The 27,496-nt window shown below is 41.3% G+C and overlaps 1 protein-coding gene and 1 long non-coding RNA gene across 2 annotated transcripts in view; one reads left to right on the top strand and one right to left on the bottom strand.

Moving 5' to 3' along the window:
• Nucleotides 1–5,521: 5,521 nt before the first annotated feature.
• On the bottom strand, nt 5,522–13,478 carry LOC121697270. Its single transcript, XR_006026414.1, has 4 exons — nt 13,079–13,478; nt 12,234–12,540; nt 8,694–8,840; nt 5,522–5,937 (listed from the first exon to the last, which is right to left on the bottom strand). It is a non-coding gene; the product is annotated as an uncharacterized LOC121697270 (long non-coding RNA).
• sfmbt2 (Scm like with four mbt domains 2) overlaps nt 5,699–27,496 on the top strand; it is a 44,100-nt gene continuing 22,302 nt past the window's right edge. The window contains exons 1-4 of the mRNA XM_042078718.1: nt 5,699–5,829; nt 10,023–10,117; nt 12,278–12,518; nt 18,378–18,398. Of these exons, the coding sequence (XP_041934652.1) occupies nt 5,733–5,829; nt 10,023–10,117; nt 12,278–12,518; nt 18,378–18,398 (454 nt within the window). The 5' untranslated portion in view covers nt 5,699–5,732. The remainder of the gene's footprint in view (nt 5,830–10,022; nt 10,118–12,277; nt 12,519–18,377; nt 18,399–27,496) is intronic.

Raw genomic sequence — 27,496 nt, forward strand, 5'->3', positions numbered from 1 at the left:
TGACTGTGATATAACACGAGCTGTTTAATTCTCATCCGTCAGCTCGATGTGGAATTTGTATAATGAAGTTGTTAATTGGTGGAACGTCGTGAATCCGTCTAATTACAAGGTTTTTTTGCTGAAGGATGGCAAATCCTGGGTAGTACCCGCGTGCATTATTGCAGATAATTATTTCCGGATTTAAGGCAAATTGGCATTGAGAAAGAAAATAAATGCATCGTGCGCCTGGGGTTTAGTGCTAATGTAGCCATAGTAGTCAATAATACACAGACTTAAGTCAAAATGAATCCAGGTTCTCCTAGTCCGGCAGATTTTTCCATTGTGGTATCGCGCTGACAGACCGTTCCACCATAAATATTCTGCGAATGAGAGGGAAACAGAGTTGCAGTCGAGTGCGCAGCTATTGGTCCACCGAAGGGTGTGTGCCGTTAACGGCCGAATGATATTGAGGACGGGGCGCTACGGGATAAAGACGAACTGATCCAATCGTGTGTCGGCTTTCTCGTCATCTGAATTAAATGGGACAAGTTGGGCAGAGAGAGAGAAAGAGAGAGAGGTGGGGATACAGAGTCAAAACACACCGTGATAAATGGGTTAGGCACGTGGCTTGCAGCTTGCAGCTCAGTCGCGGGATGGGTAGGTGTGCTGCTAGAACAGCGTGTAGCCTATGTGTTTGTTGTTTTCTTCAAGGTCAGCCTCGTGCCCCCCAATCCCCTCCCGTTCATCGACTGGGCAAGGAGAATGATAGAAGTTTGCCCGCAGCGGGGGCGCGCGTGACACAGACCCGTTCCGTGAGTAATGCGATCGGCTGGGAGAGCAAGCGGATCGTTTGTCCTTGGGTCGGCTAGAAGGCATCGTGTGTCGGCCGCCTTTTAAGCCTACCGCCGGTGCTTTAGGCGAATAGATTGCACAATTTCGCGCAGCCCCCTACGCAGCATGTTTTGAAAACACAGGCCTATGAAAGGCTTCCCCCATGAAGAAAACACCCGTCTCCTACATCCCGTCGGGTTTCCATAGAACTGTGACAACATCGCGGAATTCACCCTCCCCACCACACGCTGCTGTAGCAGCAGCGCTACATACAGTAATTCTACCTTACCAACTATGATCCAGGTTATGGAGGCTTCAGACATAGGTGTCCTTATGGGTCTACACACATCTTTTGACCTACAGCCTGTAATGAGGTTGAGATGCTCTTCTTTTATAGCTGAGATTAAGCCGAGTATTTTGGTAACAGAGAAAGATGATTGCAACCTGTTGTGGATTGGATCTGGCAGTGATTATGGAATGGAAAATTCAATTATTATTTGTGTGTATTTGTTTGTAATACTGTGGTTGTCTCTGACAAAGAGAGAGAGAGAGAGAGAGAGAGAGATGTTTTTTGTTCTGTTCTGTGTATTTATGTCTCTTCCTGTGTCATGGAGCAGTAGGTTATTCAGATGAGAGTGAGCCCCAGTCACATGGTCTGATGTTGTTGTGTCTTGCTGGCAGCCAGGGGAGCATTGACGAAATCACAGAGGGTTGCTATGTAACAGAATGATGTCACAATGGAAATGACAGAGTGGTAAGGTGGGATGACATCAGCAATGTTGATATGCTTGGGATGACATCATTGTGATATGCCAATGAAAATTGAATCTGCCATTTTATTTGTGTAATCTCTAACAACCAAACAGACAGAGAGACAGAGAGACAGACAGACACACACGCGCAAACACACACACATGTGGCATAGCCTACAAAACAGGGACGGATTAGATTAAAAAGGATTATTTAATGTGATTGACAAAGCTACAATGTCATAATAATAAAAAGAAAATCAGGCTTGAATTGTCTTCGTAAATCCTTTAATGCTCTTTTAGAACTTTAACAGCTTCTGGCTTTTGGATGGACAGAGAGAGAGAGAGAGCATTTAGCATCTAGTGCATGTGGCTGGAAGTGAGGCTAATCAATATAGTCCTGGAAGTAAATCCTTGGCTTTGTTGTGGTCTGATCTGCGAGGCAGTATCAGAGTAATCCTTAAACCCAATCTGGGTGACTCGCAAAGTGGGAGAGAGAGAACTGTGCGTATGTGTGTGTGTGTGTGTGTGTGTTTTATTTATTTTTTTAGTGTGTGTGTGTGTGGGGGGGGGGGGGTAGGATTGGGTAGTAGGTACCCAGGAGAGGAAGAGAGAGAGAGAGAGAGAGAGAGAGAGAGAGAGAAGGAGGGAGTACTGTACGAGAGATGAAAGAGTGAGATTTGTGTTTTCATTTGTATGCCCTGGCAATGAAATTGCACTCATCATTAGCAACAAAGCAATGCAGAACTGACATCTAGACCGACAAAAGCAGACAAGATAACAAGAACAAGGCAGGGAGAGGGAGAGAGGGAGAAAAGGAGAGAGAGAGAGAGAGAGAGAGAAGGTGGGAGTGAGAGAGAAAAGAAGGGAGTGTGAGAGAGAAGGAGGGAGTGAGAGAGAGGGACAGAGAGAAAATAAGTGAGTGAGAGAGAGAGAGAAGAAGGGAGTAAGAGGAGGGGGATACATGAAAAGAAGGGAGGGGGTTAGAGAGACAGACCATGTGAGACAAATTAAATGTGTTTTTGCCTCATTCCAGCACTGTGTGTGTGTGTGTGTTTATGTGTCTGTGTTAGTGTGTGTGTGTGTGTGTGTGCGCGCCAGTGTGTGTGTGTCAGTGTGTTTGTGTTTGTGTGTATGTGTGTGTGTGTGTGTTTATGTGTGTGTGTGTGTGACTGTGTGTTAAGTGGGATGGTCATTATGTGGTAGGGAGCAGAAAGATGCTCTCAGAAGTGAACAGAGTTAATGTGCTAGGTAACCCGGATCTCTGAAGCGCAGTGTCGAGCCTGATGGGAAGACGTGGATACATCTCCCCATCAGTGCATCTCCTCTCCACTCTCGGGAGTGTTCCTGGGAACAATGAAATATGAATCAAAGTTCCAGTAAGCCCATCCTTTCCCAGTAGGTAGGCTTTACATGGCAAGTCTAAACTTTCCAGGAGAGATGAAGAGGCAGATTGTGAGCAGACTGAAAGAGCAGGAATGATCATTTATGAATGTCTCTGCACTGCCAGAGAACTGTGCTAATGACCACAGATAGGTCCACAAGACTTATCCTCCTGTTTTGTGATGGTTGTGTATGTGTGTGTGTGTGTGTGTGTGTGTGTGTGTGTCAGTCACATCTTGATAATGTATGAATGTCTCTGCACTGTCAGAGAACTGTGTTAATGACCACAGATAGGTCCACCCCAGCAGGGCTGAGCCTCATGTGATTCCTGTGATTTAAAACGATTTATGCCTCTGACTTGGTGTTTTGTGAAGGGTGTGTGTGTGTGTGTGTGTGTGTGTGTGTGTGTGTGTGTGTGTGATTCCTGTGATTTAAAACGATTTATGCCTCTGACTTGGTGGTTTGTGAAGGGTGTGTGTGTGTGTGTGTGTGTGTGTGTGTGATTCCTGTGATTTAAAATGATTTATGCCTCTGACTTGGTGCTTTGTGAAGGGTGTGCATGTGTGTGTGTATGTGTTTGTGTATGTTTGTGTGTGATATCTGTGATTTAAAACAATATATGTCTCTGACTCGGTGGGTTGTGAAGGGTTTGTACATGAAATCTCTCTGCAGGCTCTGGGGAAGAGCTAAGTTCTGACCAAACACAAACCCAACCACTGCGCTGATTCATATGTTGTGTTAGAGGTCAGAGTGTGTGTGTTTGTGTGCATGTTAAATGTTTGTTTGTGTGTGTCTCTCTGTGTCTCTCTGTCTCTCTCTTTCTCTCTCTTTCTCTCTCTCTCTCTCTCTGTGTATGTCCCATCACAGTGTCAATGAATAGGGCCATCAGGGTAAATATTGACAGAGTTGTTAAGCAGGATTTTTCTTCCAATGGGGAAAACAACTCGAGTTGTTGAGAACAGTGGTTCTGTTGAGAACAGTGGAACACTGGTGTGCCGTGAGGAACCCAATGTACTTTTATACCGCCTGCCTCCTGTAGGCGTTCATGACTACAACTGACAGCTGTTGACAGTTGGCCTTTGCTAATTTGGCAACCCAAATAGGAGGACGCGCTAGCCCATTATTAATACGCAATTCTAGAATTAATCGTTCAAAACATAAACGAAAATTCCAAGAGATTCCGCCCCGTAACTCATATTTTTTCATGGGTTTTACAGGTTAGAGTAATGTTGTCAAATAAGCCATTACTTCAATTCATCGTGTTTCCTTACTCTCTGACAACATATGGTGATCATTTTTGGAATGGTTACAGTTTATTTTCCATTATTTCCTACATACTGGACCTTTAAGGGTTAAAGCAGAGCTCTGGGTTAAAGGTGTAGGTTTTTCAACATTCTAATATAAGATTCCGTTCCGCAACAATTGAAGCTTCTAAAATTCTATGTTGAATTCAATGAACCCAGAAATTCTTTAGAACGTTAATTTTCCTAACATTCCAGTCACACCGGTGTGACGGTACACCTTTAAGGGATAATAATGTGTGTCGGTCGGTGTGCCTTTTTCGTTTTGGTTCGACACTTGGTGTGCCTTAGCCCCAAGAAGGTTGAGAAGCTCTACTCTAGGTGGTCCCCTGCTCCGAATAGAAGTTAAAAGATCACAGAGACTAGAAGATGGCACAGGATTTAGGAGTGAGTCAAGGAATGGGGAAATCAAAATGAAGTTACAGGGATATCCCCATCAGTGACGCAAATGCTTATAATGAAGATCAACTCTCTCTCTCTTTCTCTCTCTTTCCTTCTCTCTCTTTCTCTCTCTCTCGCTCTCTCTTTCTATCTAACCCTCTTTCTCACGTTACATGTGAATTGACTAATGGCCTAATTCTTGAAAGATTGTAGTCTTTTGAGTAAAGCTTGAATGGGGGGGGGGGGGGGCATTAGTTAAAAGACTACAATCTTTCAAGAGTCTTTCCCAAATCTTGTCAAAGTTGTTTGGTGTAAGGAGGCCATTACTTACTGAAGTCTCTGGTATGGGTAATAAAGTCCACAGGGACATATGCCATGTGGCTTAAGAAGAACAGACTGTCCCATTTTATTCCCAGACACTGGAAATTACATTTAACTAGAGAAAAATCAAATCAAATACTGCAGTGAATGAAAAGAAAAAATGCATTTTTACTACTACAATTTTATATCAGTGAGTGTTGTTAGAAGATTTATGTAGACTGACGTAGGTTGGTGTCAGTGTAAGAATCAGTGTAAGCACTACAAATGGTGGATACTTTGCCATTTAGCATGTAGAAGTATGCAAACATTAACTCTAACCACTAACCAGTTGAAATTAGATACTTTTCTCATGCAGTTTTCTCCCAATTTGATTTGATAGCCTACAATAACTATTTATCAGTTGTTCAACTTTGTGTGTCTTGCTTCTTGATCTGATGGCTATTGTTTGCTAACCGTTCATATTTGTACTTGTGTTATTCTGTCATATGATGGATAATTGGAAATATTCTGAAAAAAAAAACAAGATGTGAGAACTATGAATTATGTGATGACAGTAAGACAGACCACAGCATAGGCTACCTGTTAAAACTGTTTTTGCTACCCAACAGAAAGTACTATGAATGTAAGCTGCAGTAGGCAAACTCCGACATGGGTCATGTGTTCTTCTTGTTGACAGACAAGGTGACCTGACCTTTGACCTCTTTGCATTGTAGGCTGGGCGACGGCGTTGCATGCTCTGAGAATCGGGTTGGTGACAAGAGGTTACCACGACAACCACCGCTGCAGGATGCAGTCGTCAGCTGGCGCGCAGGAGCGGTTGATGATGTCATCGGGTGGGCCAAGCACAAGTCCGTCCAATGGGAAGCTGGAGCGGCAGGTCTCAGGTGAGCTCAGGGTTCTGCGCTTACTGTCTGAAGACACTGCCAGAATCTCCAGGGTTCTGTACTTCCTGTTCCGAGTTCTAGGTACCTTGCCACTGTCAGAATCTCTTCCTAGGAAAGAAAGGTCAGAACACAAACAGTCACTGACCAGAAATGTCTGGACTGTGTATGTGTGTTTGAGTCACTGGTAAATGGAACCCATAGAAAAAAGGAAGTGATTGTTTAGCTGATAGGAGCTCTCACGGAAGTGAAGATTCCAGGGAAATGCCTGCATTCTCCCCTGTCTTATTTGTCTCTATTGTAACTCAGTAACACATTTTTTTGAGAGTGTGTGTGTGTGTGTGTTGTGGGTGGGGGGTGTGCATGGACATACACAGGATGAAATTTAAAAAAAGAGCCTTGCAGATTGTTGGGGGATTCACAGAGCTTCCTTGCTTCATTGCATTAGATAACGTGTGTTTTTAAGTGTGTGTGTGTGTGTGAGAGTGTGTGTGTGTGTGTGTGTGTGTGTGTGTGTGTGTGTGTGTGCGCGCGCATGAGCCTGTGTATCTGTGTGTAACTTTCCGAGCATGTTTCATACGTCTCAGTATAATAAAGTGTAAGCGTGGATGTCATAATATTGACACAATGTCAGAAACATGCCTTGGCAGCCACTGCATTCTGTCATTAGCGGCTCATGTATCATTCAAGACACTTAATCGGCAATCATCTGCCTAGCTCTCATTATCAGTCTTTATTATGACAGCGAGTGCAGTGTCACTGTCAGGCCTAAACTTGAAATGTGGCGAGTGCGTCAGGTGTCTTGCCAAATTGGTGATTGAAGGAGAACGGCAGTAAGAGAGGTCTGGTGGGTTTTCTCTGGTGGAAACATCATGGTGATTTAACTAGCAAATCCTTACAGCCCAGAGAGCAGCTCATTAGGCCCTGATGAAAAAATAACTGTTTCATGCTAAGGCGTGTTTTTTGGCTCTGGAGGTGAAAAAGATTATTTTTTTTTACACACACACACACACACACACACACAAAGAGAGAGAGAGAGAGAGAGAGAGAGAGATGATATATGAATTTGATGATAATAATTGCCTAAAAATCACGCTTTAAAAAGTGCTCAATTGTAAGGTAGCATGAGACTGTTTTGTCTCTGGAAATAATGTCAACAAACCATCTGTCTGCACCTTGCATCTCCATGTCATGCCCGTGATTGTATTAATCAAATGACAGAAGATCTATCTGACAGCAAAAATGAAAAGACAAAACAACAACATAAAGATTGTTTGTTGTTGTTGTCTAAAATGTGCCTTGAGAGTGTGAATGTGCCTATAGTAAGTATATAAGTATAAGTATATATATAAGTATATTCTTTTGATCCCGTGAGGGAAATTTGGTCTCTGCATTTATCCCAATCCTTGAATTAGTGAAACACACTCAGCACACAGTGAAGCACACACTAATCCCGACGCATTGAGCTGCCTGCTACAGCGGCGCTCGGGGAGCAGTGAGGGGTTAGGTGCCTTGCTCAAGGGCACTTCAGTCGTACCTACTGGTCGGGGATCGAACCAGCAACCCTTCTGTTACAAGTCCGAAGCCCTAACCAGTAGGCCATGCCTGTCTGATGAGCTAATGAGGAGGGAAGGTATTTTAACTAACACATAAATGATATTGCTAAGTATGGCTGCATGTCCCATCACACTCCAAACCAAACCTTGCTGTGAAAGCAGACAGGGTTGTAGTGGCATCCACAATATGTGGCCCATTAAGCAGTCAATACATGATGCCTTCATTGCACTTGCAGAATGGCCAAATATAGGAACAGTATAGGTCATAAAACAGGGTATATACTCCTAATAAATCTAGCATAAAACCCTGTTATGTTAGGTGGGTTTACATTTTGTCATTCAGATTAAACTATTCCGAATGAAAATGTGTCATCTGTTTACATGGGGTATGTTCTATTCCAATCAGGTGCTCTCAAGCGCTTAAGAGTCTTTGATCGGAATAGCCCTTGCTGCTTTGCTTTTGCTTTAGAAGCTACAGCGGACAATCTGATTGACTGCATACATGGCTGTTCAATCGGAATAAAAACGGAATACACCACCTCTTTCATTCCAATTAAAGTTCTAATCGGATTGCCAGTTTTATTCCGATTAAGGCGTCATTTGTTTTACAATTGAGCCATTATTCTGATTCATATCTAAATAAAAGTGTCTATGTAAACCCACCTATTGTCATATTGTTTATCCATGGGTGTTGTGTATTCTTTGTAAATACACAGTCCATTTTTGCTCATACTTTTATCAAATCTGGATGAGCATAGCCCAAAGTCTTGCATGGATTTTATTTGCTAAGTCTAGGAGCTGAAGTTGAACAGCAGGGTCTGTTTACTGATGTGAGATAAAACAGCATCCAAACGACACAACAGTCTAAACCAGCGGGCAGATTTAACCAGCTTTAGATTGCAGGATTAGACAAATCTTTAGATTTTCATTCACCATAGACTCCTGTAAAAGAGGCCCTAGGCAGTATAAACAGTATCCCAATAACTCTCATAGCAATGAATACGGAAGGTTTAGAAGCAGTGAAACTCTGTCCGACTGACATAGTGCGGAATGGACAGAATTTGTCTTTACCCTTGATCCCACGACCTTCAACACCTATTCACATCATGTAGCGTGTAGGAGATGGACAAATACTAGTCAAATTCAAGAGAAAACATCCCACTCAAAGAACATGAGTAGGATGTTCTCAATAATTGAGTTTGGACTTGTTTACCTCATTGATTTGCTTACATTTGGAATTGTTTACCTCACTGATTGGTTTACATTTTGACTTGCTTACTGCATTGATTTGTTTACACATTACCTCATTACCTCAAGTCTGCTGGAACGAAAGCGTCTGCCAAATAACTTCTTGTCAGTGTATGAAGATGACACAGTGATATGGATGTGAAGTGGTGGTAGCCAAGATGTTTGTCTGACCAACTGTGGCCTTTACACTATACCATGTCCAGCTGTGGTCTGAGAAATAACACACACATACGCTCACACACATACGCTCACACACATACATTCTCACATTTATATTTAGTAAGTTGTCAGGCTGTCTCTTCCTGTCACACATACCTAGATCACACAAATGTATTCTCACATTTATTTTTAGTAATTTGACAGGTACTCTCTTCCTGTCACACATACATGCACACCCACACACCCACACACATACACACACACACAGAATATGCAAGATAAATACTAGATTTCCAACTCTCACATACAGCACACACACACACACACACACACACACACACACACACACACACACGACCACACAAACAGACACACAATCACACACACACAATATGCAATATAGTACTAAGATAAATACTAGATTTCCAACTGCCTCATACAGCACACACACACACACACAAACACACAAACAGAGACACACACAGACACACACACACACACATACACACAATATGCAATATAGTACTAAGATAAATACTAGATTTCCAACTGCTACATACAGTGCATTCATGTATGACATAATGACCACTTACACGTGTCAGATGAGTCATGCTCAAGGTGTTTGCACAAGCAAATTCTGCTCCCTCATGCCTTACAAGACGGTAAGAGAACGAGAAGAGTATGCAGATTTGGCAGTCCAGTTTTTGGTAGTTTTATGTCCTTGTTGTTGTGTATTTGTGTATTTTGTAGCGTTGTTTACTCGAAGATGTTTGTTATTGAGTTTGCGCGTTTGCTTTATGGTGGACAGGCCAGCCCGCAGTAATGGAGGGATAAGACTGTCGTATTGCTCCACTGTAATTGTTTCTGCATAGCTGACTCATATGATTATGGGAATGATTGACTGTGGATATCCGTCTCTTCTCCCGCACACACACACATACATACACACACACACACACACACACACACAAAAAAAAACACACACACTCACAAACCATCTCTGCTTTTTGCTTGCTTCTGTCTCTATCACTGTCTCCCACTCACACACACACACACACTCTCTCTCTCACACACACACACACACACACACACACTCACAAACCATGTCTATACTTTTTGCTTGCTTCTGTCTCTATCACTGTCTCCCACTCACACGCACACACACACACACACAAACACACACACACACATTCTCTCTCTCTCACTCACACACACACACACACACATACACAGATGCCGAGTCTGGAGAAGAGGAAATGGACTTTAACTGGGACGAATATCTGGAGGAGAATGGAGCTACTGCTGCCCCCTACACGTCATTCAAACATGTGAGTCACACACATACACACACACACATACACACACACACACACACACACACATACACACCATATATCACCCAAACTAAGACATGCCAGCAAGTAAACCCCCGCCCCATACACACACCCACACACACACAGACACACACACACGCACACACACACACACACACACACACACACACACACACACACACACACACACACCATGCACACACACACACACCATATATCACCCAAACTAAGACATGCCAGCAAGTAAACCCCCACCCCATACACACACACACACACACACACACACACACACACACACACACACACACACACACACACACACACACACACACACACACAGTCATCCCATGTAAATACACCAACTTATCAGTGTCAAGATATGAGGTACGTAATAATGCACCTGCTGACTCAGATAGAGCTCAGCCATCAGCCCAGCATGTGACGCTGTCTGCCATGACTCACCTGAAAAAGTACCCCAGCATCCATACGCCATCGCCAGCGCTGCGCTGCTATGAATAGACACCGTCATCAATGGCAGGGGTGTTTACAGCCTCATGATAGGCCCAATCACTGATAAAGCAGAAGACTAGGTGAAGCCCAGGCCCAGCACGTCATGAGATGTAGGATAGTGACCGGTGTCCATCACGTCATTAGATGTAGGATAGTGACCGGTGTCCATCACGTCATGAGATGTAGGCTACGCCGTGGGCTATATATTGGATAAATGTATTGTGTATGTGTATACTGTATATATATATATATATCTTGGATAAATGTATTGTGTATGTGTATATACTGTATATATATATATTGGATTAAAGTATTGTATATACATTTTGATATAAAAACAGTATTTGTTTTTTTTAGCAATTGCAGATTGTTTTATATAGTTAGTAGTTAGAGTAGTTTTATGAAGCGTTTCTTGTGTGTTATGGTTTGTATATTATAGTATTTATTTATTTTCATTAGGCTATTGATTGAATTGACATTGTTGTTTATTATTGCTATTAAGACTACATCAATTGCTCCTTAATGTAGTCTTACCAACTTTTTAAACTGTTTACTGCAGGGCCGTAGTCACCATAGACATTGAGGGGGACGTGTCCCCCCCAATATTCAAATATGACCAAAATGTCCCCCCCAATATACGGACATAGAAAAATAAAGAAAGAATAAAGCGCTGTACTAGGCCTACAGGAAACCAACACGCATCTGAAATGTAATCAAACGTAAATAACGCACAAATTAGTGACCTATTGTTCCAGAGTGGTTTGTCCTGGTGATTTTCCGTTTTTCGTTAGTGGCGTGCGCTATCAAAAGCTTCCATTTACTGCACCCTACTGCGGTGAGGTAGGGCTGTCAACAATATCGCAAAAGCTACCGGCGCAATTTTCAAAAAAACTTCTTGGAAAGGTGTAGCACAGGCTAAGAAAATCCCATACATGTTTGGAGCCGATCAGACTGAAAGGGAACATTTTCCATATTGTAGCCTATTCTCGCAATGATAGCGAAAGTGAAACGTTTTATTTTAAATGATGAATTTGTGCAAGCCTGTGTCATTTCTTTCACGTCTTTCAACATAAATAATGCCTTCATATGGTAGTAATGCCAGAAATTACCGTTTATAGGCCTCTTAGAAATGATTGTTGCATCTAGATGCGCACTCAATCGCGCATCCATGCAGGCAAAACATGATCAAATGTGGCGACGGCACACAAGTTGGAAAAAACGTTTACAATACGTGATAGCCTACAGTTAATGTGAATCGCGGACAATAACCAAAGAAAGGAATTTGCACCTCCATTCACCAATTAAAGGCTGTAGTAGGCCGAGTGTTTCTACATGTTGGCACAAAACGTCATTTCTGTCAAAAGCCAATGCATACAGGGGTAATATGAGGTGAGTCAGACAGAAGAGGGCCTGTCTTAGTAGCCTATTCCTGAATCCTGTCCCTTTCAAACTACGTTAAAATTGTGTGATTAGCCGCCAGCATAATAAAATCTAAAATCTACCTCACTCACATTCTCACTCACTCACTCACCCACCCATCACTCACTCACTCACACACTCACTCACTCACTCACTCACAAAGTGCAGCCTGGAGGATTACCTCATCAGGAGCTTACTGTGCTGATTTCTGATTGGTGGTTCCAGGTGGAGATCAGCCTGCAGAGCAGCTTCCAGCCCGGCATGAAGCTGGAGGTGGCCAATAAGGGCAGCCCGGACACCTACTGGGTGGTCACCATCATCACCACCTGTGGCCAGCTGCTGTTGCTACGCTACTGTGGCTACGGAGATGACCGTAAGGCGGACTTTTGGTGCGACGTCATGACGGCAGACCTGCACCCTGTGGGCTGGTGCACACAGAACAACCGAGTCCTGATGCCGCCAGAGGGTAAGCACCTGCCCAAGCGCACCTGTACGAACCCATACACCTGTACCATCAGTTAATGCACCTGTATCATCAGTTATCACACTTGTATCATCAAACATCAGTTAACTCAGCTGTATTATCAGTTATTGCACCTGTGGCAAACAATACACCTGAATGCCTAAGCTAACATACCGGTACCATCAACCCTTAAAGGTGTAGAATGTTGGAAAATGAACGTTCTAAAGAATATCTGGGTTCATTGAATTCAACATGGAATTTTAAAACCTTGAATTGTTGCGGAACAGAATCTTATGTTAGAATATTCAAAAACCCACACCTTAACAAACCTAGGTGTATACCTTATCTACCTACCTTCCATAGTTACCTAATACACCTGGATTCTCCACCTGTACTAACTAAAACTCCTGGCGGACTAGCTAACACACCTGTAGAAAATAACATGCCTGGACTATCTGTTGGTGTATTCTCAAGGCCTGACACACGTGCGATAACTGATACACCTGTTCTAAAGTACCTCATCTACCATAAGTCACTTAAATAATATCTCCTATCTGTCATACTTATCGCTTGCTGTTTTTCACATTCAGTGATGCTTCTGTTGTCTCACACACCCTTGTGGCATCTCCCTCTTTATGTGCAGTCTCAGCATTACCTGCCTTAAAAGATCTGTGTAAACATTGACATTACATCAAGGTCCTTTCACATCAGTGTATAGCTTTTAAAAAAGTTGGTTGTTTGTGTTGACAGTGTGTGTGTGTGTGTGTGTGTGTGTGTGTGTGTGTGTGTGTGTGTGTGAGGAAGTGAAGAAGAGAGGTAGTTGTGATAGGCGCATGGCGAAAGTTGACAGCTCAACTTAGGCAGTGACCTGTGGTTTTCTGTATGTGATATTGCACATTAGCCCTGTGGTCTAAAATATGAGCCCTGTGTGTGTGTGTGTGTGTGTGTGTGTTTGTGTGTATGCACTTGTGCGAGTGTGTGTTTATTTATTCAGTGCCTGTTTCTTGGGAGTGTTTGGTCATGCTCTGTCTTGGCCTGTCACAATGATTATGTTATCAACATGATTACATCACAATGATTACGTTACATACATGAATACAACATAAAGCTGAAACATATTGCCCAACAGTTGTGTTTAAAGTTGCCCTCTAATCAGGCTACTGCATGCTAGCCCAGCTCCTTAGCCATTAGCTACCACTGCTACTCCTTTAGCTGTTGTGGATCAGGCTACTGCATGCTAGCTCAGCTCCTTAGCCATTAGCTACCACTGCTACTCCTTTAGCTGTTGTGGATCAGGCTACTGCATGCTAGCCCAGCTCCACAAGCTGTATCACCTGTCAGTTTTAACTAGATTATTTACAGGTGTCCAGCTCAGCAAATCTACAGCAAAGACCATTAGTTGTTTAAGTCTTGATAGTTCTCTCTCTACTACTTCATAGCCAGCTTATTTTTTCTACCTAAATGGCCATTGCTACGTAGTTTAAAATTCAGTTGCTGGTAATCTAATTTTTATGATGCGTGAAATAAGAGAACTTCAATAGAACATCAACGGGATGTATATGTCTCTGCTAAAAGAATAATTAACATAGATTATGTCTTCTCTTGACCTTGAATGATCATGATGAATTCTTTTTCTACCAAAAATGTGGTCATCACTACTAAAATTCTAATTTGAACACAACAGGTGCAGTTCTCTAAACACATGCCATTGTTCACACATTAGTTGAGGGGCCACAAACATGATGAACTCATGAGTAATTAACCTGACATACATGTAATCATGATGATCATGCTTAAGAAATCATAAATCATAATGATGGACCCACCGTACCCAATGCTTTAGTTGATGTGTTGTTCATGCATGAGGTCATTAATGAGAGACTATGAACTCATGTAAATTCCTGATGATTCATTAGATATAAACCAATGAAGTAATACATAAATCATGAATTAATTAATGCATGAATTCATGATAATTCATGCACCCTTACTCTAAAGTGTTACCGATAAACTTTTGCATCAATGCATGTCAGACGCCTTCAGTGGGTGCTGACCTTGACAGAGCAACAAAGCATGGCAATATAACTGTCTTAAGAGAACTAATCAGATACCTAAATATGGCATTGCTGTGTGTGTGTGTGTGTGTGTGTGTGCGTGTGCGTGTGTGTGTGTCTTAAGAGAACTAACTTATCTGAAACATCAGACACCATCACATCCAGCTTTCAACACCTGTAGTTTCAGGTGGGGAGGGGCCTTGTTCATGGTTGAAATGAAAGTGGTGTAAAATTACAATGATCTAATTTATTTTCTGGGACTATATATATTCCAGTAAAAATTGATAGTTTAGCATCCACTCTGATTATTTTGTAAAAAGTAAAATGTCCCTCTCTTTCACTCACTCTCTCTCTCTCTCTCACACACACACACACACACACACACCAACACACACACACACATTTATTGAAAATCCATTACCAGTGGTGGACATTACTTGAGTAAATTTACTCAATTACTGTACTTAAGTCGCTTTTTCATGTATCTGTACTTTACTTCAGTATTTCAATTTTATTAAACTTTTTACTTTTACTCCAGTACATTTTGAGGCCAAATATCTTACTTTTTACTCCACTACATTTTGTGACAGCTGAAGTAGCCTACAGCTGAAGTTCCTTTTGGAAAAAAGACTGTCCAAATACATGTGTTACATGTATATTTTCTATTAAGCGAGCTAGGCTTTAAATAATGGTGTTGCCTAACCTATGTTATTATCCACTATTTACTGTACCTTGTTGACCCCTTTTCACAATATTGATGTTAGCATAACTAGCCTCTTGACGCCATCGAGCAAATGATAGACAATGATAGACAATCTGACACTATCAAACACAAAAGGAAACATCTTGATTTGGTCTGAAATTGTAAAGCATTCAACAAAGAAAAATGTGGTTACTTTGAAATATGTAAGATAAGATATCACATTAGCTTGTTTTTAGTTCTTTCTACATACAACAATTATTAGCTGATTTTGTCCTTGAATGGAGGAGAAAGGCTTAATGAATGCCTATGTCTGTGCCGAATCATTTCAACAATAGTAAATGCAACTGTATTAGTCATAACACATTTCAAGACTTTTACTTTCGATACTTAAGTACATTTGAAGGCAAGTACTTTTGTACTTCCACTCAAGTGGAAATGTAAAAGGAGGACTTTTACTTTTACTGGAGTAACATTTGACCATGTGTATCTCTACTTTCACTCAAGTACAGGATTTGTGTACTTCGTCATCCCATTACTTCTAAACAAATGTCAAGAGGCAAATGAACAGTTATATAAATATGGCATTGCTGTGTGTGTGTGTGTGTGTGTGTGTGTGTGCAGGGTGTGAACCAGAGGGGGGGATGATTTTGAATAAGTTTGTATCCCCCCCCCCCCCCCCAAAAAAAAAAAAAAAAAGGAATGAACGATTCATAGCCTAGTAATGCCATGGCTAATAATAGCCTATATTAATTCTGCCACCTTTGTAACATTTTAGTTTTAGTTTACGGTGGTGTATGACTTTAAACAGCGAGTGTGCTTGGTATGATGATTAGCTCCTTTAATGCAGGGTAGGACTACGTTTTGACAAGCATACAAATTCACCTTGTTCTTGCCCCATCTGAAATGACTCCTCTACTTTTGCTGCCTCCATCCTTTCTGTATTTGTTGTGTAAAAAAACGTTGTATATGATGGCACTGAAGTCTTAAGTGAGTGAATTGGCTAACAGCGTTAGTTGGTAACCAAATAGCCTACACATTGCGCTACACGCTACGTGCATTCTCTCTCCTGCTGATTTGCGTTCAGTAGCCAAGTGCGTGATATTGCAAAAGTTGAAAAAATAAATGTGTTTATTGTAGCCTACAGAAAATAAATAGCCTACTATCATACTGTCAGTTAATTGGCTACAGTGCAGTGAAGAGTTTGGAGAGTAAAGTTATAGGGCAACTTGAAATTTTATGAAAATAACTTACGAACCAGAACATCAAGACCATGACGCTTCTATTTCTTGCAGCTGTTAAAACGCCCGCTAGATAGTTTAAATACCCACCAACATTCGTTTTTGCAGTACAGATTATTTCTGAAAGTTATATGTCTACTAGGCCTAGCCTACTGGCTGATTTATCAAAGGAGTGCTTTCTCGTTCGTCCTCCGCAAACTACAGGTGTTTTGGTAGAGAGCCATTGAATAAGCGATGCCAAGCAATTTCTGTAACACTTTTTGTGACATATAGCAAATATCTCATTTAATGTAAGTTCCTTCGGACGATAGGCCTACTTCTACTCTACGTGCAGTTGTCCTCCATCTCAGTTGCATCAGTTTTCTAATTTTGAAGGTTCTAAAATATGACGATATGCTTCACTGAATCCTTCTCGTTTTCTTTCATTTGTCCAGCTAACTTTTCCATTGAAACTAGCCATTGGTGATGGATTACACACTCAACATTCTGAAATGTCCTGCACGATCAAGGCCAAATTAAGTTATCACGCAGCCACTGTGTCAGCAGCATGAGTGCTGATGGTGACAGTGCGTTTCTGATGTCAGATTGTTATGTAGACTAGCCTACTAGACTGTTCTCACGTTGCAGCGCTTTACTTATATGAAGTAGCATTAATCAATATGAGGGGCAGAGGGGGATAAATGTTGTCCCCACCGGGATAAAAATAATTTAGCAGAGGTAGGGATAGGAAAACCAGAGGGGGTGGGGGGGGGGGGGAATCCCCACCATCCCCCCCTACAAATCGCACTCTGTTGTGTGTGTGTTTAGTTGGGAGAGTGGTTGTTTGCACGGTTCAGGCAGGGTTGTTTGTTCTTCTGGTTGTTAACACGACATATACATTACCCCTGCATGCTCACACATCATCATGGGGATAAATCCGTGCGTCTTGAAGCCAAACACATGATGCCCTGTGCTCTCTCTACTGTAAGTAAGACACATGTCTAAATCTGCGTTGACACACAGGGAATCTGAAATATTCACCAATGTTTCATAAGTAGCCAAACAGAGTCCATGCAACATTGATATGTGTGTGTGTGGGTGTGTGTGTGGGTGGGGGGATATTTAGTTTTTTATAAATTCCAAGTATCTTCTGAACATTGTGTTTGGGTAAGATGTTATTTCTGTACCAGCGCTAAGTGTTTTAAATAGCTTGGCAGGGTTTATAGTAGCACATATGTGTTGTTGGGTAATGCTTCTTAGGATCTTCTGCAGGATATTTTCTTTAAAATCGAAAACCTTAAAAGTAAAACAAAAAAAAACTCTCAGTTTTGCGTATTTATTTGGAGATTTGTGCATTCTAGAGCAGTATGTACTGTATGGCTGTGTGGGTCTTTGAATGAAGAGCTGTAGCTTGCGTATGTATTTGGAGATCTGTGCATTCTTAGAGTATGGATGACTGTGTGGGTCTTTGTATGGAGAGCTGTAGCTTGCCAATGATTGCAGGACTCCCAGTACAGTAGGGGACGTGAAGAGTGATTTACTGAAGCTTGAGGTGTGGGTTGTTTTTGCTGTGTAATTGGATGCTTTTTCAGACTCACTGCACTGTCTTTGTGTTGTGCTGTGTACATATGTGTGTGTGTGTGTGTGTGTGTGTGTGTGTGTGTGTCTGTGTATGTGTAGAAATTGCTGAATTACTGAAATACTTTTCTACAAATATGTGTGTGTGTGTGTGTGAGAACAAAGAGAGGGAGGAGATGGTATGTATAGAAGTCTGTATAGAAGTCTGGATTGCACTGTGTGTGTGTGTGTGTGTGTGTGTGTGCCACCTACCTCTGCACTGGTGCTGGTGTATGTTAGTCACGTGTCTTTCTGTCTGTTTGTTTCTCAGATGACGTTTACCTAAGAAAAGGTAAGCAGACATTCTGAATAACTTAACGCCTGCCTGCTCAGGAGACGCTCAAGCACATATGCATGCTCCTCACACACACACACACACACACACACACACACAAATCTCTCTCTCTTTCTCTCTCTGTCTCTGTCACTCTCTCTCTCACACACACTTTCTATTCCTGTCTCATTCCTACCTTAGATGTCTTCACCTTTCATCTATTATACTCTTATACTCTTACCCATCTCATCACAGCTCTGAGACTCCTGCATCTATCTATCTATCTATCTATCTATCTATCTTCTGTTCTCTATCCCTCATTTATGTTTAAGTCCTCCTCATCTCTCTCTCTCTCTCTCTCTCTCTCTCTATATCCCCATCTTTCTCGCTCATCTCCATAGTGTTTGCTGTAGTCCAGCTCTGTGTCTGTTACTATCTGTGTCTGTGTATATGTGTCTGTCCTTACTATAGAAACATTATCCATACTATAGGAATATTATTTATACTATAGGGATATTATTTATACTATAAGAATTAGGGCTGCCTGTTCGATTTTTGAGACATAGGTGTTCATTGAATCGATTGTAAAATCGATTTTTCATGTCTAAAGATGTTTCCATTTTCGACGCCAAATATAGGCCAATCCACAAACAACTAACAGGCATTAGGACGAACGTAAAGAGGGCGCTTGTAGACGCAAGCCAGTAATATTTCTGATGATTTATTGGTGTGAAGTTTCATGCACAATGACAAACAGGAGTGTAACATTCTCGAAAAACAATAAGCCGAGTGGACTGCCATTACATCAGTGACAAACATGACTGCAGGCTTCAACGTAGCTGTGTCTGTGTTTACGATTAGAAATGTCAAACAAATTTCGCCTACAGTACGTAGAACTCGATTGCACAGTTTGCGTAGCCTACCGCTTTGTTCTTCTCCATAGTTTGATATACCAAAAACCCGAAGTACTTCCACATCGAACTTCTCAAGTTATTAGGGCCTATCACTCGTCTCTCTTATGTCGCACAGGTTGATCGTCCATTTTTTAGCAAACCACGAGCAGCACAGCAGCTGATTGAAACAGCTGTTTCCGGTGCGTAAAATTGGTGGGAATTTTCTTTTTAGCTTTCACAATGCTTACTGCACTTCGGAATTTTTTTATATTCTTATATTCTTGTTTGTGAATTTTGTTACATATCCTTTTTTATTTGTTTAATTAGTTTAAAATTAATAGTGTACATATTTGGTTAAAATCGATTCCCTATTTTAGTTTTTTCTAAACTTGTGTTGTTTGGTCCAATCGATTGTGCAATCGATGTTCTTTGTTTTTATGCTTTTTGTTTGTTTTATAATTTGTATTGACATTTATTTTATCATTATTTTATTTATAAGCTAAAGTTGCTAGCACAGGTGTCTAAAAAGAGATAAAAACACCTCCAATCAGATGACGTTGGCAGAAGTGGCCCCCAGCTCATTTGAGTTTGAGACCCCTGTACTATAGGAACATTATCGGTACTATAGAAACATTATCCATACAATAGGAACATTACTACAGGAATATTATCGGTACTATAGAAACATTATCCATGCTATAGGAACATTATTCATACTATAGGAACATTATTCATACTATAGGAGCGTTATCCGCACTATAGGAGTATTAACGATACTATAGGAACACTTTTCCCTTATCCATACTGGAGGAACAGGATACCTAGATCTGATGAATATTATTCATTTATGTATCAGTTTAATCACAGATATTCCCCCTGAAATTCCTCTTGAGAAACAGTTTGTGACAGATATGAGAGCTTTGTGTACTTTGTAAAAAGTTGTCCTTTATCCCCCAACACCAAGGTTGTCTTTAACAGAGATCTAGAAACAAGGTAATATTGAGGTGTTAAGGTATTAAGTTAGTGAAACAAGTGAGAATGATTGGTGACCCTGTTCAACACCATGAGATAATTATATATGATAGTATTATTTATCTCACTGTTATCCAGGAGAGACTTGGACAATAGTGAGGAGATCTCTTTGTATTTTTTATGAGTAGTCTCATTTATTCATTATCCTTCTTTCCCCCTTTCCTTCTTTCCTTTCATTTCTCTATCTCTCTCTCTCCCTCTTTCTCTCTCTCTCTCTTCCCCTCTCTCCCTCTCCCTCTCCCTCTCCCTCTCTCCCTCTCTCTCTCCCTCTCTCTCTCTCTCCCTCTCTCTCCCTCTCCCTCTCTCTCTCTCTCCCTCTCCCTCTCTCTCTCTCTGCTCATTCCTAGGGCCGTATTAGTATATATAGCACACTGCTACAATGCATGCCTTACAGCTTGTGTATAAAACAGAATGCTTGTATGCATGAACCTATGGCTGTGGTATAGACATGGGTGCATGGCCGTGTGTGTGTGTGGTGTGCATATGTGTGTGTGTGCAGTGTGTGTGTATGTGTGTGTAGGTTTTGATGTGTATTTGCATGTAATGTTGAGTGTGTAGTTTCTAGCTTTGTTTTAGTATAGATACCAACTGCACACACACACGCACACACGCACGCTCAAAGCACACACACACACACACACACACACACACAGACACACACACACACACACACACACTTTTAACAGTATTGGCACACCTCACTGTCTGAGCCAGATCCCTTTTGACCTTTAATAGTTTAGAAAAAGGGATTTCAGCTGCAACAGTATATCAACAACACACACACACAATAACACATTCACGCTGTCTTCAGCTTCAGCATCACACACACACACAAACACACACACACACACACACACACACAGACACACACTGCAACTGTATATCAATAACACACTCCAGCTGTCCCTCGGAGGCCTACAGCTTCAGCATCCCTGCCTGACGACGAGCCGAGTGTCATCTGTTGAATCACCTCTCCTGTCTTGTGTCAAGTGCGGCGGCAAATGCTGTGTCATCATCACATCATACATTATTAAGTAGGCTAAAAGGAGACATTGTTTTTTTGGGCCTCTCACAACAACTGGAGATCTCGACTCATGTGACCACCCTCAAGCTCCTCCCACCGATGAGCTAATTATGGAGGAGAGATATATTATGAAGGAGTATTTATATGATGGAGCTGTGTTATTTTTAGTAAATGTCAAACATTACTATCTACACTAGGCTGAAGGAGAAGCTTCTTCAAAATAAATAATTTGGAGATAGATAGATAGATAGATAGATAGATAGATAGATAGATAGATAGATAGATAGGTAGATAGATAGATAGATATATAGATAGATACATAAGATAGATAAATAGATAGATATTTTATTAAGAAGCTCTTGAAGACCCTCCACACTCTTCCACAGATGCTTGCTCTCCTAAAACACACTTACCATGCACTTCTTCTCTTTCTTCAATGCATGGTGATATTTCTGCAATGTAATCTACCTCACTATAGAGTTTAGACAATGCAGATCTTTTGTCAGATAAGCTCTCCTCTCCCGTGCTGCTGCTGGGGCATTTGGGTTAAATGGCATCTGCATGCAGTTCAACATCACGTCTCATTAAGTCCTATAATATTTCCTAATTTATGTCATCAATACATCCGTGATTCGTGGAAATGTGTACGCTAGATTTATACCTATTTTTTCACATTGGACACCACACTGATTTCCCTCGTGTAGCAATATTTGTCCTTGTAATTATGTATGGTTTGGAGAAATGGGAACTGCGTCGTATAGATGAGAGGAGCAAAGTGCATTGCGCAACACAGGCGCCCAAGCAAGCGCTCCTGCAGGTGTAAGCTATGGCTGTACCTTACCAACAGTCAACAGAAACAGTTTCTAAGTTGACCTTTCCAACTCTGCACAGTATCCCATTAACTGCATGACAGTGGGCTATTTACAATATTTTATGTAAAGTAGAGTTTGTAAACACGTTATCATCAACTTAATGCACGCACAACTTTTGTTTGAGCAGGAGAGAGAATAACAATGAATAGACGCAGCAACTACAGAAATTGTAGCCAAGGCTACTTGCTGCTTTCTTTTACTGTCTATGGTTGCTGGTTAACAGCACATAATAAGCTTATTTAAGCGAATTCACAAACTCAAGACTTCAAGGCCATCATGGATATAAAACGTTTTTTGAAAACAACGAAAGGATGGAGGGAACATAGCAAAGTTTGGAGTTATTTCAGATGGGCTACAACAAGGTAGGCAAAATTGTGGTGCTTGTCAAAACCTTAGCGCAGCTGGAATAATGCTTATAGGCTGATGTTGAAGCGCACACAATGTTTAAAGCCATACACAACGGTAAACTGGAACAAAACTAAAGGTAACTTTAGCCTTTATAGGGCTGTATAAAGTTGTCCAAATTAATAGGTCTTAATTAGGCGTTGTTGTTGTAAAGATATTGCATGTAGATGTACTATATAGGCTACTAAATTTTTAGTTGACCAATGCACGAACAAAACCGGGAAATGGACAAATATTATCAAGCTGGTGTGCACGATAGAGCCCAATGTCCGTAATGGAAACTCCCTCATGAAAGCAGCCGCCATTCTCCAGTGTCCTGTAGATATCTGGCTCGTTGCAGCTTTGCCTCTGGGTACCTCTGCCTTATGGAGGGTGTCTGAGTGTTCATCTTCTGTTGCTGTGTGTGTGTCTCTCTGTGTGTGTGCGTGTGCGTGTGCATGTGTGTGACAGAGAGTGTGAGAGAGAGAGAAAGGGGCCTCTGTGTGTGTGTGTGTGTGTGTGTGTGTGTTAGAGAGAGAGAGAGAGAAAGGTGGCTATGTGTGTGTGTGTGTACACACATGCATGCAGGTATGCACAGGCACACTCTGTTACCGTCAATATTTGTTTGTGATACACAGTACAGTACTGTGTGAGATACAGGACAATGTAGATACGCTATACTGCCACATATTGACTGGACTGACCTGCTCTTTCATGCTGCTGTGATCTAGTATGTTTGTCTTTATAAGCCTGAGGGAACTAGAGACAGAAAGAAATCAGATGGGGAGAGAGAGAGAGAGAGAGAGAGAGAGGTTTAATACCCATTTATTGGAACACAAAACTATACAAACATACATAAATACATTCATACAAAAAAATATATATATGTATATATAAACACACCTGACCCCCAACCCCCTCCCCCAACACACACACACACACACACACACATAACCCCATCCCACCAAACATCCAGAAACCCCAGAAACCCCTGCTCCTGAGGGAAATAGAGGCAGAAAGACATCAGATGGAAAGTGAAAGAGAGAGAGAGTGAGAGAGAGAGAGATCCATGAGTAAGGAGGTATGGGAAGAACTTACATCTTGGGACAAAACTATTGCACAATGTTTGATAGAGCATGTGATGTTTGTGTGTGTGTGTGTGTGTATCTGTGTGTGTGTGTGTGTGTGTGTGTGTGTGTGTGTGTGTATCCATTCATGCCTGGTGCCTGTTTTTTCATCGCCTGGAGAACTAGGCTGTGCTGGCCGTGGTTGCTATGGCAACCATGGCAGGCTGTGGAGTGGGAGCTCTGTGATGGGGCAGAGCCGCACTTCAAACGATCCATTGGCACCCACCACCACGCTAGATTACCAACTTCACCCACCGCCACGCTAGATTACCAACCGCCACGCTAGATTACCAACTTCACCCACCACCACGCTAGATTACCAACTTCACTCACTGGCATCATGCTACATTACCAACTTCACCCACCACCACCACCCTAGATTACCAACTTCACCCACTGCCACGCTAGATTACCAACTTCACCCACCGCCACGCTGGATTCCCAATTTCTCCTATGTTACCACACCACCACTACACCAGCCAGATAGTCAACAGCATGCCAGATTACCAACTGCCCCCATGTTACCACCACATCAGTGGGCACATATTTTCCCACTGCACCAGTGGGGCAAATTCTCCCCACTCGATTACCAAAGTGGGGTAAATGTATCATACAAGAGTCTCTCATTTCGTCCTCTTATTTCTCATGTTCTCTTCTCTCTTTTACTCTCTTCTTTCCTCTTCTCCTCTCTTTTCCTCTCCTCTCTCCCATTTCCTCTTCTCTTTTCTCCTCTCTTTTCTTCTCTTCTTCTCTCCTCTTCCCTCTTTTCCTCTCTTCTCCTCTTCCCTCTTCTCTCCTCTCCTCTCCTCTCCTCTCCTCTATTCTCCTCTCTTCTTCTTTCTTCTCCTCTCTTCTCCTCTCTTCCCTCTTCTCCTCTCCTCTCCTCTTCTCCTCTTGCTTCCCATCTTCTCTCTACTTCTCACTTCTCCTCCTCTTTGCTTCTCTCATGCACACTCCATGTCATTATTTTAATATTCTCCTCTCTTTTCTTGGGACCTCTTCATACCTGTCAGATTTTGTAATCACTGCTCTTATGATTCTCAGTATTAGCTGAGATTCCTGGAACATTAGGGGCCCTATCATGACATTCTAAAGTGCATGGTCACTCGTCAAAAGTCTATTCAAATTTAGTAGGATGTCCAGTTCACATTGGGAGGGGTTTCGTTATAAAAAGTGGAGCGCATGGCGCAACAAGGTGTTCCTAGGTTTTTTAATCAGTCATATGGGTGTGTTTGGGGTGTAACATCATTTTAAACGAATGAGAATGACATCTGGCATTCCCTTTAACGGCGCAAAGAGCGATATGTCAAATAAATGCATCGGTATTTTGGCATTCAACGGCGCATTTGAAGGGGGCTGCTTGCGAGACCGTATGAAATAGTCATTCTTAAACCATGCTTTACTAAAACCTAGCATAGCCTTCACGCATTTGCACTCGTCTATTATTTGAACTCATTGGCAAAGTGAAACTAACTTCACCAAGGTGTCAGTCAACGAAGACAGTTATATGCAGTTACTTTCACTATTGACTGACAATGGGTTACCATCGAAAACAGGCTGGAAAAAGCAACACTTACCCTAATATTGCTCAAATGACTGAATAAAACAACATTTATCCTGCAGAGGAGTTGCTTATATCTCGTGACAGTGCGTCTTCAGCTGTGCTCCATACGTGTCTCTCGCCTCTCCCCTAATCACTTTTAACCGTCATTACCAATTTGCAAATGATGGTGAATAACTACTCATCATGAGATGTACAGTATTACTTAATATCTTTATTGTAATTATGTTTTCCATTGTAATCGTGCAATTTGTAATGCTTTGCATGGACGTGCGCTGGTGTGCGTTCATGAATGATAGAAGGATGGTGCGTGCACCTGCCAATATGACTGTTGACATGCGCTCTTAAAATAGCATATGAACAATTCGCCATTGATTTCTGTCCAGGTTTAGGTGGTGTATGATAGCGATTTTTAGACAACGCGCCAGGCCCCTCCCTAGGTTGTTAATTGCCACACCCCTGGTCGCAACGTGCAAAATACCGAATTAAGCTTTGCGCGAGTGAATAACAAGCTTTACGCCATATGCTGGAGCCCAAAATACAGCCCTAGGACTTCATGGGAGTTTCATTTTGTGTTTTGTTTTCCTTCATCAAAGTGAAACCTTTGAGCCTATTGTCCAAGTCTTTGAACCTTTTGTCCAAGACAAAGATACATTTGGGCCATTTGATTTAATGATAAAGCTCAACAGAATTGACTGAATTGATTTTGCCAGAGTTACTATTTCCAGAAAGTGGCCTGTTTCCACTTACAGCTATAACCTTCTACAATAATGTTCAATTACCGATTATGAATTAACATTAACTATGTACTTTCGTAGTAATAAATCAGAATTTAGAGTTGATTTATGGGTTATTCTATATCAATTCAGCACGTTTTATTTGGCACTATGGTCTCAGATTTGTTATCTTTTTATTGTGTCCAAGCAGTCCCCATGTGCTATGACTTGAAAGAGACTGAAAAATCAGCCTGATATCCTATTTCAGTGCTGAAATGTATTTTCAATTATGAATAGACAAGGCTTAGAAAATGGTTGAAAATGCCACTATTTAATTTGCACCACTCTCCTCTCTCCTAATGAAAGCACATCTGTTTCTGAAAATGTGAACACTGATAGTATCATGTGTAGATGTGTAATATCACATTGGAATTACTGTCCCTCCCACCACTGATGTGTTATTGATTGAAAGAAACTCCAATAATGTTTTTTACAGCAATTGGAAAATGTCCCATTATCGCTCTGAAGTGGCCTTTAATGCAGAGCACTAACAATCTCGAAACCATACGGTGTGTGTGTGTGTGTGTGTGTGTGTGTGTGTGTGATTAGTGGGGACACTGTGTGGGGTTGGAGGCAGGTGGTGTGGGTGTATGTATGGAATGCTTGATTGTGGCAAAAATCATTATCACGATTATTTTGTTCAATATTGAGATTACGATTATTAAACACAATTACTCAGTGATTTTGGAATTATCATCCATTTTATTTTTTTCATTACATTTTTTAAAAATAAAAATATATATAATATAATCATTTAAATATATATGCATTTTAAATATAATTCAACATAAAAAAAATACATGCAAAAAGATAATGCACATGACGACACAAGACAAAAAAAGAGCATTGTTATGAAACGGAATAAATAATCATAAATAAAAATAATGTAAAATAATAAAAATAATCATTATATTTTCATTATGTTGTTTTCATAATTGTTGGAAGTCATAATTACGATTATTCAATTAATTTGATTAATTGCACAGCCCTAGTATATGTGTGTTATTTGTTGTTTCAGGCAGGGGTGGTGTGTATATGTGTCTGTGTGTTTAGGGGAAGTGGGGGGTTTTAGTGCAGGGTAATATTATGCAGTCTATCAATAGACATCTGACTATGACGGCAGGGAATTCACCCAGTCATGGTACTATACAATTTAATATGTTTCTAAATATAAAGAAATATTGCCAGATGGCTAGAGAGATGGATGTGTGTAGAGATTAGTCTGGCCTGATTAAAAAGGAAAATGAACTGAACAGAATGAAATGCATGCCTTGTTAATAATGTTAACGAGTCTACTCCAGTGATGGTGTGTGTGGTTGACCTCTCGTGGTTAGACCTAGTCATCTGTCTGCCTGTGCCGTCTAGACAGGGATGATATTCCGTCTGCCTGCAGAGAGCGTGCATTCCGGAACCCTCATACCAGAACACTCTGAAATACCACAACACC

This window comes from Alosa sapidissima, chromosome 22 (genome assembly GCF_018492685.1).
Source record: "Alosa sapidissima isolate fAloSap1 chromosome 22, fAloSap1.pri, whole genome shotgun sequence".
NCBI classification, from domain to species: domain Eukaryota; kingdom Metazoa; phylum Chordata; class Actinopteri; order Clupeiformes; family Clupeidae; genus Alosa; species Alosa sapidissima.